The 15,261-nt window shown below is 44.4% G+C and overlaps 1 protein-coding gene across 1 annotated transcript in view; it reads right to left on the bottom strand.

Moving 5' to 3' along the window:
- Positions 1 to 15,261, bottom strand: part of MYO10 (myosin X) — a 457,089-nt gene that overhangs the window by 14,840 nt on the left and 426,988 nt on the right. Inside the window, exons 34-36 of the mRNA XM_063922946.1 lie at positions 14,973 to 15,096; positions 12,305 to 12,602; positions 7,102 to 7,309 (exon numbers count right to left, since the gene is read on the bottom strand). Coding sequence (XP_063779016.1) covers positions 7,102 to 7,309; positions 12,305 to 12,602; positions 14,973 to 15,096 — 630 coding nt within the window. The remainder of the gene's footprint in view (positions 1 to 7,101; positions 7,310 to 12,304; positions 12,603 to 14,972; positions 15,097 to 15,261) is intronic.

Genomic DNA, 15,261 nt, shown 5'->3' with positions numbered 1-15,261 from the left:
GTTGTAAAGCCGAGACCCCTCGTGCAGCCGCCCAAGATGAGCCCACCTTCCTTGTGGAATGGGCTTTTACAGATTTTGGCTGTGGCAGGCCTGCCACAGAATGTGCAAGTTGAATTGTACTACAAATCCAACGAGCAATCGTCTGCTTAGAAGCAGGAGCACCCAGCTTGTTGGGTGCATACAGTATAAACAGCGAGTCAGATTTCCTGACTCCAGCCATCCTGGAAACATATATTTTCAGGGCCCTGACTACGTCCAGCAACTTGGAGTCCTCCAAGTCCCTAGTAGCCACAGGTATCACAATAGGTTGATTCATGTGAAAAGCTGAAACCACCTTAGGGAGAAATTGAGGACGAGTCCTCAATTCCGCCCTATCCGAATGAAATATCAGGTAAGGGCTTTTATAGGATAAAGCCGCCAATTCTGATACGCGCCTGGCTGAAGCCAGGGCCAACAGCATTACCACTTTCCATGTGAGATATTTCAAATCCACTGTGGCAAGTGGTTCAAACCAATGTGATTTTAGGAACCCTAAAACTACATTGAGATCCCAAGGTGCCACTGGAGGCACAAAAGGAGGCTGTATATGCAGTACCCCTTTGACAAACGTCTGAACTTCAGGCACTGAAGCCAGTTCTTTCTGGAAGAAGATCGACAGGGACGAAATTTGAACCTTAATGGATCCTAATTTTAGGCCCATAGACAATCCTGCTTGCAGGAAATGTAGGAAACGACCCAGTTGAAATTCCTCCGTAGGGGCCTTCTTGGCCTCGCACCACGCAACATATTTTCGCCAAATGCGATGATAATGTTTTGCAGTTACATCCTTCCTGGCCTTGATCAGGGTAGGGATGACTTCATCTGGAATGCCTTTTTCCTTCAGGATCCGGCGTTCAACCGCCATGCCGTCAAACGCAGCCACGGTAAGTCTTGGAACAGACAAGGTCCCTGCTGGAGCAGGTCCTTCCTTAGAGGTAGAGGCCACGGGTCCTCCGTGAGCATCTCTTGCAGCTCCGGGTACCAAGTTCTTCTTGGTCAATCCGGAGCCACGAGTATCGTTCTTACTCCTCTCCTTCTTATGATTCTCAGTACTTTTGGTATGAGAGGAAGAGGAGGGAACACATATACCGACTGGAACACCCACGGAGTTACCAGAGCGTCCACCGCTATTGCCTGAGGGTCCCTTGACCTGGCGCAATATCTGTCTCAGTTTCTTGTTGCTGAGGAAGTCTGCTTCCCAGTTGTCCACTCCCGGAATGAACACTGCTGACAGTGCTATCACATGATTTTCCGCCCAGCAGCTTCTGCCATTGCCCTCCTGCTTCTTGTGCCGCCCTGTCTGTTTACGTGGGCGACAGCCGTGATGTTGTCCGACTGGATCAATACCGGTTGACCCTGAAGCAGAGGCCTTGCTTGACTTAGGGCATTGTAAATGGCCCTTAGCTCTAGGATATTTATGTGAAGAGACGTTTCCATGCTTGACCACAAGCCCTGGAAATTTCTTCCCTGTGTGACTGCTCCCCAGCCTCTCAGGCTGGCATCCGTGGTTACCAGCATCCAATCCTGAATGCCGAATCTGCGGCCCTCTAGAAGATGAGCCTTCTGTAACCACCACAGGAGAGATACCCTTGTCCTTGGAGATAGGGTTATCCGCTGATGCATCTGAAGATGCGATCCGGACCATTTGTCCAGCAGATCCCACTGAAAAGTTCTTGCATGGAATCTTCCGAATGGAATCGCTTCGTAAGAAGCCACCATTTTTCCCAGGACTCTCGTGCACTGATGCACTGACACTTGTCCTGGTTTTAGGAGGTTCCTGACTAGCTCGGATAACTCCCTGGCCTTCTCCTCCGGGAGAAACACCTTTTTCTGGACTGTGTCCAGAATCATCCCTAGGAACAGTAGACGTGTTGTCGGAATCAGCTGTGATTTTGGGATATTTAGAATCCACCCGTGCCGACGTAGCACTACCTGAGATAGTGCTACTCCGACCTCTAACTGTTCCCTGGACCTTGCCCTTATCAGGAGATCGTCCAAGTAAGGGATAAATAATACGCCTTTTCTTCGAAGAAGAATCATCATTTCGGCCATTACCATGGTAAAGACCCGTGGTGCCGTGGACAATCCAAACGGCAGCGTCTGAAACTGATAATGACAGTTTTGTATCACAAACCTGAGGTACCCTTGGTGAGAAGGGTAGATTTGGACATGGTATAGTCCCCTTCTTCCAGGTTCGCTATCACTGCTCTGAGTGACTCCATCTTGAATTTGAACCTTTTTATGTAAGTGTTCAAAGATTTTTGATTTAAAATTGGTCTCACCGAGCCGTCCGGCTTCGGTACCACAAACAGCGTGGAATAATACCCCTTTCCCTGTTGTAGGAGGGGTACCTTGATTATCACCTGCTGGGAATACAGCTTGTGAATAGCTTCCAATACTGCCTCCCTGTCGGAGGGAGACGTTGGTAGAGCAGACTTCAGGAACCGGCGAGGGGGAGACGTCTCAAATTCCAATTTGTACCCCTGTGATACTACCTGCAGGATCCAGGGGTCCACTTGCGAGTGAGCCCACTGCGCGCTGAAATTCTTGAGACGGCCCCCCACCGTGCCCGAGTCTGCTTGCAGAGCCCCAGCGTCATGCTGAGGACTTGGCAGAAGCGGGGGAGGGCTTCTGCTCCTGGGAAGAGGCTGCATGGTGCAGTCTTTTTCCCCTTCCTCTGCCCCGGGGCAGGAACGAGCGGCCTTTTCCCTCTTGCCCTTATAGGGACGAAAGGACTGGGTTTGAAAAGACGGTGTCTTTTTCTGATGAGAGGTGACCTGGGGTAAAAAGGTGGATTTTCCAGCCGTTGCTGTAGCCACCAGGTCCGATAGACCGACCCCAAATAACTCCTCCCCTTTATACGGCAATACTTCCATATGTCGTTTGGAATCCGCATCACCTGACCACTGTCGCGTCCATAACGTTCTTCTGGCAGAAATGGACATCGCACTTACTCTAGATGCCAGGGTGCAAATATCCCTCTGTGCATCTCGCATATATAGTAATGCATCCTTTAAATGCTCTATAGTTAATAATATACTGTCCCTATCCAGGGTATCAATATTTTCAGTCAGGGAATCCGACCAAGCCACCCCAGCACTGCATATCCAGGCTGAGGCGATTGCTGGTCGCAGTATAATACCAGTATGTGTGTATATACCTTTTAAGATATTTTCCAGCCTTCTATCAGCTGGTTCCTTGAGAGCGGCCGTATCAGGAGACGGTAACGCCACTTGTTTTGATAAGCGTGTGAGCGCCTTATCTACCCTAGGGGGTGTTTCCCAACGTGCCCTAACCTCTGGCGGGAAAGGGTATAGTGCCAATAATTTATTAGAAATCAGCAGTTTTTTATCGGGGGAAACCCACGCTTTATCACACACCTCATTTAATTCATCTGACTCAGGAAAAACCACTGGTAGTTTTTTCACACCCCACATAATACCCTTTTTTGTGGTACTTGTAGTGTCAGAAATGTTCAATGCCTCCTTCATTGCCGTGATCATGTAACGTGTGGCCCTACTGGACATTACGTTTGTCTCGTCACCGTCGACACTGGATTCAGTATCCGTGTCAGGGTCTGTGTCGACCATCTGAGGTAACGGGCGTTTTAGCGCCCCTGACGGTGTCTGAGACGCCTGAACAGGCACTAATTGATTTGTCGGCTGTCTCATGTCGTCAACAGTTTTTTGCAAAGTGCTGACATTGTCACGTAATTCTTTAATTACTACCATCCAGTCAGGTGTCGACTCCCTAGGGGGTGACATCACTAACACAGGCAATTGCTCTGCTTCCACATCATTTTCCTCCTCATACATGTCGACACAATCGTACCGACACCCCGCACACACACAGGGAATGCTCTGATAGAGGACAGGACCCCACTAGCCCTTTGGGGAGACAGAGGGAGAGTTTGCCAGCACACACCAGAGCGCTATATATATGCAGGGATAACCTTATATAAGTGTTACTCCCTTTTATAGCTGCTGTATTTATATATTAGCTGCCAATAGTGCCCCCCTCTCTGTTTTACCCTGTTTCTGTAGTGCAGGACTGCAGGGGAGAGTCAGGGAGCCGTCCTTCCAGCGGAGCTGTGAAAGAAAATGGCGCTTGTGTGCTGAGGAGAAAGGCTCCGCCCCCTTCACGGCGGCCTTTTCTCCCGCTTTTTTCAGGAAACTGGCAGGGGATAAATGCATCCATATAGCCCAGGAGCTATATGTGATGCATTTTTTTTAGCCATATAAGGTTCTTATATCGTTTTTATTGCGTCTCAGGGCGCTCCCCCCCAGCGCCCTGCACCCTCAGTGACCGGAGTGTGAAGTGTGCTGAGAGCAATGGCGCACAGCTGCAGTGCTGTGCGCTACCTTATTTGAAGACAGGAACGTCTTCTGCCGCCGCTTTCTCCGGACCTCTTCGCTCTTCTGGCTCTGTAAGGGGGCCGGCGGCGCGGCTCCGGGACCCATCCAGGCTGAACCTGTGATCGTCCCTCTGGAGCTAATGTCCAGTAGCCAAGAAGCCCAATCCACTCTGCAGTCAGGTGAGTTCGCTTCTTCTCCCCTTAGTCCCACGATGCAGTGAGCCTGTTGCCAGCAGGACTCACTGAAAATAAAAAACCTATTTAAACTTTTACTTCTAAGCAGCTCAGGAGAGCCACCTAGCTTGCACCCTTCTCGTTCGGGCACAAAAATCTAACTGAGGCTTTGAGGAGGGTCATAGGGGGAGGAGCCAGTGCACACCAGCTAGTCTAAAGCTTTTACTTTTTGTGCCCAGTCTCCTGCGGAGCCGCTATTCCCCATGGTCCTTACGGAGTTCCCAGCATCCACTAGGACGTCAGAGAAAAGGGAGAGCTTCCATAGCTTTCTTGGAGTCGGCATCAGCATTCCATTGATGAATCCACAGCGCCCTCCTGGCCGAGACCGCCATGGCATTGGCCCTTGATCCCAAGAGGCCAATATCCCTCGCCGCATTCTTTAGGTAATCTGCAGCGTCCTTGATATAGCCAAGAGTCAAAAGAATGTTATCCTTATCAAGGGTATCCATGTCAGAAGCTAAATTATCAGCCCACTTAGCAATAGCACTACTCACCCACGCCGACGCCACAGCAGGCCTGAGTAGTGCACCAGTAGTAACGAAAATGTCCTTCAATGTCGTCTCCTGCTTGCGATCAGCCGGATCCTTGAGGGCAGCCGTGTCAGGAGACGGAAGCGCCACCTTTTTGGACAGTAGGGACAGAGCCTTGTCCACATTGGGAGACGACTCCCATTTCTCCCTGTCGGAGAGGGGAAAGGATATGCCATAAAAATTCTCTTGGGAATCTGCCACCTTTTGTCAGGCGACTCCCAAGCCTTCTCACAAAGAGCGTTCAGTTCATGAGAGGGAGGAAACTTCACCTCAGGCTTTTTCCCTTTAAATAAACAAACCCTCGTATCTGGAACAGGAGGTTCCTCAGAAATATGTAAAACATCTTTAATAGCCACAATCATGTACTGAATACTCTTTACCACTTTCGGATGTAAACTGGCCTCATTGAAGTCGACACTTGAATCAGAGTCTGTGTCGGTATCTGTATCTGCCATCTGGGTAAATTAACGTTTTTGCGACCCTGAGGGGGTCTGTACCTGAGACAAAGCATCCTCAATGGATTTTCTCCATGTTTGTGTCTGAGAATCAGATTTATCTAACCTCTTAGACAACAATGCCACGTTTGCATTCAATGTACTCAACATATTTACCCAATCAGCAGTCGGCTGTGCCGACAGAGTCATTCCCAAATCTTTCTCCGCGCCCCCAGTAACTTCCTCCGGGGAGGAACACTCAGCCTCAGACATGTCGACATGCAGTACCGACACACCCACACTCACACCGGCCAAAAGGGGACAGACCCACAGGGAAGCCTGCAGAGAGAACACAGAGGGAGTATGCCAGCTCACACACCAGCGCCCATATACTACTAAATAAATAATATATGATGGCTGCGCTGTAAATACATATACATATATAGCACCAAATTGCCTGTGCCCCCCCCCCCCCATTTTGCTCCCTTGTACTTGTAAGGACAGTGGAGGATCCGGGCCAGCGTCTCTGCAGCGGCTGTGAAGAGATAAAATGGCGCTGGTAAGCTGTGCGACTAAGCCCCGCCCCTTCCCGGTGCGCTATAGTCCTGCTTAAATTTGAATTTCTTTATACTGGCGGGGGTATCTTACACGGTGCCCGGGCACTGAATATGCATCTCTTGCCAGTCCAAAGACCCTCAGTAACTTGCTGCCCAGGGCGCTCCCCCCTGCGCCCTGCACCCTGTGAGTGCCGTTGATGTGTGTGTGGGAGCATGGAGCGCAGCGTGACCGCTGCGCTGTACCTCCATTACTGAAGTCTTCTGCCGTCACTGAAGTCTTCTTCTTTCTTCTGACTTCAGTGAGGGGGGTGACGGTGCGGCTCCAGGAACAAGCAGCTAGGCGCACCAAGTGATCGAACCCTCTGGAGCTAATGGTGTCCAGTAGCCTAAGAAGCAGAGCCCTTAACTCAGAAGAAGTAGGTCTGACTTCTCTCCCCTCAGTCCCACGAAGCAGGGAGCCTGTAGCCAGCAGGACTCCCTGAAAATAAAAAAGCCTAACATAAAGTCTTTCCAGAGAAACTCAGTAGAGCTCCCCTAGTGTGTGTCCAGTCTCTCCTGGGCACAGAATCTAACTGAGGTCTGGAGGAGGGGCATAGAGGGAGGAGCCAGTTCACACCCAGTCAAAGTCTTTTTAGTGTGCCCATGTCTCCTGCAGAGCCCGTCTATACCCCATGGTCCTTTTGGAGTCCCCAGCATCCTCTAGGACATAAGAGAAATTCTTTTGCAGAAATTGCAAAATAACATCCTGCCTTAAACATACCATAGCTAAAAAATTGCTAATTAACTGCAGAAGTTCACATAATCTATCAGCATTTCAGATAATATATGTAATTACTCAACTTTCTCACATTAGTTTCCATCAACAGCTCTAATTAATAACATAATTAGCAGCACTAATGTCTACATCTCGCTGGGACTAAAAAGTATGACGTTTGGTTAGTGCTGGCTCTCACCTCGCCAGCTGTGGTGTGAGAATTGATTGTGATCTTGCAAGCTCCCCCGCCGTGGCAGTATACAGTGGTGGTTATTTCCTGCCTGTTAATTAAGGCTTCAATTTCTTCTCGAGATGGAACAAACTCCCTACATTTGGCTTTCTTCAGTGATTCGTAGATAAATACAGCATACTTCTCCATTTCTGAGCCTTGAAAGTGTTCCCGTATTCTACAAAGAGTAAAAAAAAAAAAAAAACACCCAAAAATGCATATAGAATATTAGTTGGTCTAATATGTAAATATGTGATTTAGGAAGGTATTTACCAAAAGGTTGAAAAGAGATAAAATTGTGAGAGATAAAGTGACATCCAATCAACTCCTAACTGTAATTTGTCAAACACAGGAGGTCATTCCGAGTTGGTCGCTCGGTAAAAATCTTCGCATCGCAGCGATTTTCCGCTTAATGCGCATGCGCAATGTCCGCACTGCGACTGCGCCAAGTAAATTTGCTATGCAGTTAGGAATTTTACTCACGGCTTTTTCATCGTTCTGGCGATCGTAATGTGATTGACAGGAAATGGGTGTTACTGGGCGGAAACTGGCCGTTTTATGAGCGTGTGGGAAAAAACGCTACCGTTTCCGGAAAAAACGCAGGAGTGGCCGGAGAAACGGAGGAGTGTCTGGGCGAACGCTGGGTGTGTTTGTGACGTCAAACCAGGAACGACAAGCAGTAAAATGATCGCAGATGCCGAGTAAGTCTGGAGCTACTCAGAAACTGCTATGAGGTGTGTAATCGCAATATTGCGAATACATCGTTCGTAATTTTAAGATGCTAAGATTCACTCCCAGTAGGCGGCGGCTTAGCATGAGCAAATCTGCTAAAATCCGCTTGCGAGCGAACAACTCGGAATGAGGGCCACAGCCTGTAAAATGTAAAGTAGAAGCTGATTGGCTGGTACTTTGTCTCGCAATTGTATCTCTTTTTGAGTTCTGATAAATACCTCCCTTAGTTTCAAAAGAAAAGTAAACCTATCAAGTAAACACTGACACATAACTGTGGTTTTCTATCCACTTGATAAGTTTTACATTTACATTAAATACTAAGAAGAACATGAGCTTCTATCTTCCACTTTTGTAGAAAACTTTAAAAAGAAAGAGTCAGTCTGAGCAGTGTCCTGTGACATACTCTGAATGCCCAGTAGTTAAAGCAATGACTAAAATAAATGTAAATATATTTGTCCCACATTAGTTGTTTAATATCCAAATATCACCCAGGGGCTATCAATACTCTGCAATGGATTGGGCCCTCTTTTCACCCTACTAGCATTAGATGCTTTATGAAACAATAAACTATTTTAAATACCCAGATAATCTCCTATCTATGCAGCTTGGCCTTGTTACCACTAGCTCACAATACAGTGTTTATCCTCAGGTTGAATTGGCTTTTAGTTGGTGGACCTTGTTGGGCCCTGCAGAACCTTTGGGTTTTGGACAACTTTCCTTTGACCCAAGATGGCTATACAGACCCAAGCAATTCCAATATTTGTTACCTCCTAAGTAAGATGCAGCAAACATAACTGGTTCTGGTCAGGGTCTTAAAAAGGATCTTTTCAATATTAAATATTAGCCACAAGGGAATGATTTTGAGCAAAACCATTTCTAATATACAGAACATAACATTTCCCAGAACATCTTATCTTTTCAGCCTATCATACAGTCACAAGAGCTTGGCAACCCCTACCATAGGTCTCTCTGAGGTTACAAATATAAAGAAAATAGCAGTGCTGCAAATGGAAATGATTGGATTGGTGTTGATTAAAAATATATAATTATTTATTCTGTTAATAAATACACTTTCATAATAAAAAAGACTGATGTCACATCTCGTGCCAGGACAAATAACAATGTAAAAAGGTACAGAATACGATAAACACCTTCTCAGACTGTTTGGTGTCTGTTCCTAATAATTGCCCCTCGTATGTCCACAAGTCTTTGATAACAATATAGGGGGTCATTCCGAGTTGATCGCTCGCTAGCAGTTTTTAGCAGCCGTGCAAACGCTATGCCGCCACCCACTGGGAGTTTATTTTAGCTTAGCAGAAGTGCGAACGAATGTATCGCAGAGCGCATGCAAAAAAAATTTGTGTGTAGTTTCAGAGTAGCTCAAAACCTACTCAGCGATCACTTCAACCTAGTCAGTTCCGGATTTGGCGTCACACACCCGCCCAGCGTTCGCCCAGCCACGCCTGTTTATTTTCTGGCACGCCTGCGTTTTCCCAAACACTCCATTAAAACAGTCGGGTGTCACCCAGAAACGCCCACTTCATGTCAATCACTCTGCGGCAACCAGTGCGACTGAAATGCATCGCTAGACCCTGTGCAAAACTACATCATTTGTTGTGCCCGTACGTCGCGCGTGTGCATTGCGCCGCATACGCATGCGCATAACTGCCATTTTTTAGCCTGATCGCTGCGCCACGAACAAATGCAGCTAGCGATCAACTCGGAATGACCCCCATAGTACACAACACAATTCGGCAGGATCGATATATTTACTGGTCACCGTTTATTAGAGGTCGAGATGATTCCATTAGATTGAGTCCTTGCTTGGAATCTTTATCCTCATTAGATACGTGAATGCCGCTGTTGTCCTCTTTGGTATGTGTTTTAGGTGGAACAATGATGGTTATAAATCCGGTTATAAATAACTCTTCCATTTTTTTCTTTCCCCCCCTCTTCTTCCCCCTCCCTCCTCCCTCTTTAGGCTCCATATACCTGGTTACTGTCTTTATATTCAATTAAGCTAAATTAGATTTTATCTATGGTGTGTAAACATATGCTCTTAAATATGGTCTCTATAACACTTGTATTGTGTTAACACATGCTTTTTACTATTGTCTTTATAATATATGTCATATTAATATAATGTCTCCATAGACAACTGTATAAATATAGATGTATTGATATATTTTTTCTATTACCATGGTAATTGTTAGAAGTAAGACCTATGATTGGTCAATTGAAACCATATGACCTTGTTTATTATTATTGGTTTGCAGAATGTGTGCAAAGTAGCGTCACATAACCGGAGAAATCCCTGTCATGTGATGCTCTTTGCCTGCATCTAGATTTTTTCTTTGCTGTAAGGAGCCGCTACGTGACCTGCTCACGTGACCGGCGCCGAGTCACGTGGCTCAGTCATGTGATCGGTGCCGCATCATATGACGTCATTGGTGCCGTGTCACGTGACACAGTCACGTGGTGGATGCTAGATGCACCCACGAAAGTCACAATAGGATAACATCGGTCACATGACTCCCCGACTTGCGGTCATGTGACCGTGGCCGGAAAATGAATGGGGACAGCCTGATGGCTTAGAATTTCCCACCAGGTGACCTCAACTGATTACAAGGAGCGGAGAAGGTGTTTATCGTATTCTGTACCTTTTTACATTGTTATTTGTCCTGGCACGAGATTTTTATTATGAAATTGTATTCATTGACAGAATAAATTGTTATATATTTTTAATCAACACCAATCCAATCATTTCCATTTATAGTGCTGCTATTTTCTTTGTATTTGTATCTATCCAGGAGTGACGTACCTGTTTTTTGTAGCAGCTGCTTGTTGCAGCAACCACATATCAAGCGCCTGTTTCACCTTGGTAGGAGTTGTTTTTGCACTCTCTGAGGTTAAAGATGTTTTAACTTGATAATGGTGAAGGAATATTAACAGACACAAATGCCAGAATCCGGACGCCTTGACAACCTTGGATAAACTATTCCTTCCAAATAATTGTAATAGCTTATATCGTTAATAAGCATATGATTTTCCTTACAAGTTATCAAGCTGCCCGACACCTAATTAATACCTTGGTAAATAGCTTGTTTTTAAATTTACTGTTCTCTGTAGCTTTGATCGCTGAATTTATATCACAATAGCAATACATGTAAAACCAGTGAATAGTGAGACCTGTGTGTTTTCGCGGCCTCAGCCCCATTTTCACATGAAAATTAAGCTGTTTACGGGGCTGCTGTTTCGTCTGCCTGAGGCAGGTGAAACCAAATTCTCGATAAGTCATGGCTCGGGCTGGCTTGTCGGGGCTGATAGGATAACCCAAGGGAAATGAATAGCAAGCGCAGTAAATTGGATACCCCCCGCCCCCCATAGAGAATTGTCTCTAATGAGCCTATTGATCAGTTACATAGAAACTGAAGTTATGGTTTGTGGCTATGTACTAATAGCACACAGAAATCTCCTGCAGAATGCTAAGAAGCACTCCCCATTATTATCAATAGAGACTATGGGGGTAATTCAGACCTGATCATAGCAGCAAATTTGTTAGCAGTTGCAGTGGCGTAAGTTTGTCACAGTTGCCCGGAGGCAAGATAAATATTTGTGCCCCCCTATTTCCTATATTAAGATAAATATATGTATGTATGTATGTATGTGTGCGTGTGTGTATATGTATGTATGTATGTATATATATGTGTGTGTGTGTATGGAGTGTTTTGAAAAAAAATGTATATACTGTATTTATACATTTCATTGTCTTTTATTTAAATCAAACATTTCTTAGCAGTCATACACAGGATTAGAACCCATGACCTGTTACACTAACAGCAGACACTTTACTGATGGAGTTATTTGCTCCTGTACAGGAAGCATGAGAATTCTAACTATATGAAGTTACATGTAATTATTAGAGAAGTATCTTCATATAGTTAAAATTCTCATATTTCCTATACAGGAGCAAACAGCTTCATCAGTAAGGTGTCTGCTTCCAGTGTAATAGGCTGTGGTTTCTAATCCTGGGTGTGACACTTGTAAAATGTGTATATTCAGTATAATAAAGAGGGTGTAATGTGTAAGGTGCAGGGACCAGTGAGGAAGTCGGCCACTGAAAAGACAGCGACAGCTATCAATTAACTTAATTCAATGGTGTCACAGAATGGGAGGAGAGGTGCCCCCCTTCAGAGCAGGAGCCCGGCGGCAGATGACTCCGTTGTCTCCCAGAGTTCTGCCTCTGAGCAGTTGGGCAAAACCATGGTTTTGCCCAACTGCTAACAAATTTACTGCTACGATCAGGTCTGAATTACCCCCACTGATCTGACCCCTATGTACTAAATCCTGAAAAGCAAAGCTTTCAGTTTGGCCATGTTAGTTTACATCATCTTCAGAAATCTACAAAACAACATGTTTCTCTGTCTAAACAACATCTCACCTCTTCAGATGAAATTTAAGATACTTGAGTATGCTGCGACTAGGTGGGAAGGTGCAACTCAGGCAAGTGAGTATCTGCCAATGATACGTGTTCCCTGTGTTGCCTGGGTTCAGTGCAGTATTGGTCTGTTTGATAAGCTGGCAGTAGAGTTCATCTCTTAGCGGCCGTAAATCATGGCCGGTCTGAAGAACGCCCTGGATTATTGGGATGGGATCAGAAAGAGACTCAAGCTGTTGCAAAGAATTAAAAATCTTGATAGCTTCATCCTGGAGTGTGGTATAGCCTTTATCTTTTAGCACTGTAAAGAAATTCCAAGCTTGTTAATTCTATTGTATGGCTGATAAATTGTAGAACATAGACACAGTTAATTAACAATCTAGATTGTAAAACTGCAAACTGTTCTAAGATGACAGTGATATCTTCTTAATTGATTTCACAGTTCAACAAAATATAATACTAATTTTTCCTTATCAGTAAACTTTTTTTAAATCATTCAACCAAAAGGAAAATGATCATGTGTTATTGGAAAATATGTTAATTTGATATAAATCTACTAAACTGTCAACAAAGTGTTCTCAAAGTCTTTTGGCTGAGCTGGCTATTCACACATTCACACAAACGTTTGACCAAGCGCTAAATTATTATCATTAGTTATTTATAGGGCACCCCAAGTGTACGCAACTCCGTACAAGAATTTCAATAGGATATATCACAGTAAAAATGTAATACAAATGTAAAAGGAATAAAAGAGAAATAACAAAACTGAGAAAATTTACACAACAAACTGAGATATAATTTTTAGGAGAAGTAATCTATGATCTGGTGCCAGTCCAATTGGTTCAAATTCACGGACTCTATCAAAAAGAGAGGGCAGACAGGAGACTGGTAAACAGTCTAAAGGATTAGGCGTTATCTTTGAGATGAACTGTGAAGAGATGAGAAGGCAGAATGGCAGATGAGCGTTAAGAGTGGTATTCAATTATTTGCGCCCCCTCTTGCACCCTTTCGTGCCCAATGGCAGCTATTCAATTGTTTCTGTCAACGGGCAAGATATGGGGGGGTGGGGTGGTGAGCTAAAATGCATGAAAGTGACCCGTTTGGGTGCCCAATTTGGACTTTTCGCGGTAGCGTCCATTACTTTAGTATGGTTTAGCCGCTTTATGTGGCTTAACCCAACTGCTATGGGCGCAATAGGGACGATAAAATATATTATTTGAATATTGCCCTACAATCTCCCATCGCTTCAGACGGGAGATTAGGCGCGATATATCAATTGAATATAGCCCTAAGAGTGTAAGAAGGGATGGAAGGCTTTAACAAACAGGTGTGTAATCAGGGCACATCATGTAAATCATAACAATACAAATCACACAGAGACAGGTGAGTTACTTTCAATGGGTCACACAACTCAGAACTAAATAAATCTTTATTTTATCAGGCCAGCATTAAAAATATTTTTTTGTCACAGCAGATTTATCTCCCCATATTCATTCTAAATTTCTAGTATTAAGAATAAAAGCAGTCTCTATGTATGTTATTTGCAAATTCAGAAATTGGACTAACTATATTGATGCATATCACCTCTCCTGGGTTTGGGAATATAATTGCTTTATTGAACGAAATATTAAAATAAAGAAATGAATAATGACAGAAATTAACTTCCAGCCTTATTTTTAACACACCTATTATCCCTTTTTTCCATTATCTATTTCTTTATTTGAATATTTTGCGCCCTAAACTACTGTAATATTCCCAAACCCAGGGGGTAATATGCATCAATATCGATAGTCCATATTTCTGAATTTTGCATTTGAGCAACAGAAGGCATTTTTAATAGACTGTCATGTATTAAACAGCTAGTATGGGTATGCCTATATATGGCTTAGCAGGGGTTAATGTATTGTGTTTGTTCATGTAGTTATCCAATCAGTGGTTTAGGGGGATGTTTGTGGGTGTAGCTGTTGGTTTATTCTAGTGGTTTCTGTGTAGTGGAGGTCTCTTGTTTTTTGGCCATTAACACCCACCCATCCCGTTAGTGTGTCTCGGTTGTCGGCTTTAATGCAGGAAACAACGGTAGCAGTGGCAGTCTTGTACAGTAGATCTGGAGGTGCTCTCCCTGCCAATACACGGGTTAGACTGATCATACCCTACTGGGGTGAGTGGCACCACTGGTCCTGTGTCAATGGTAGGACAGTTTGGATACCTTAAGAGTGTGTGTGATGGGCTGGCAGACAGCCTCCACCTAGGGCTGATCAGCGTAGTGAGCAGACAGCAACACTGCTGTGTAGGGCCGTTCTTTCTTTCTTTACTAAAATTATTTTCCCCCATATCCTATTATTTAAATAAAGCACACCCTTTTCCCCGCAAATAAGTCTCTGTGTATTTATTTATGTAGTATAAGTTTTAGTTTATCATTAATGTCTAGACAAAATGTAGCCAGACATTAGACAATAGGTAGTTACATACATAGAGATTGTTATTTACTCTTAATAGTAGAACTGGAAACTAAATAAGGGAGACAAAGCTACTGTGACAGCAATATATCTGAATGCAGACCTAATAAACTAGAGTTTTTTTTACTCCTGTGTGCACCATTGAAAGTAACTCACTAGTTTCATTGTCTGCTTCCGAAGTGTTCAGGTTTTCATCTGATTAGCGATACACCTACAGTTTAGGTTGATGTCTCCGTAGGGAAGTGGTAGTAAAGAGGAGTGTAAAGGGTGATGAGTATAACGCAGAATTGGATTTCTTTTGTAAATCTGCTCCACAACTTCAGCATTCAGACAGTTCTCCTGAAAAGAAAGCAGACAATAATCAGAACCACAGTATATGGTTATGCAACACACACGTCATGCTTTATGATTCATGCAAGTGTCACTGTGCCAGCTACTCAGTCAGATGAACACACCACAGAAACAGTACAAAACTGGGGGTTGCAGTTATGTGACCGGCGGTCA

Source organism: Pseudophryne corroboree, chromosome 5, assembly GCF_028390025.1.
Source record: "Pseudophryne corroboree isolate aPseCor3 chromosome 5, aPseCor3.hap2, whole genome shotgun sequence".
In the NCBI taxonomy this organism is placed as follows: Eukaryota; Metazoa; Chordata; class Amphibia; order Anura; family Myobatrachidae; genus Pseudophryne; species Pseudophryne corroboree.
Note: the sequence above shows the minus strand (reverse complement) of the source record. Positions and strands in the feature narration are given on the sequence as shown.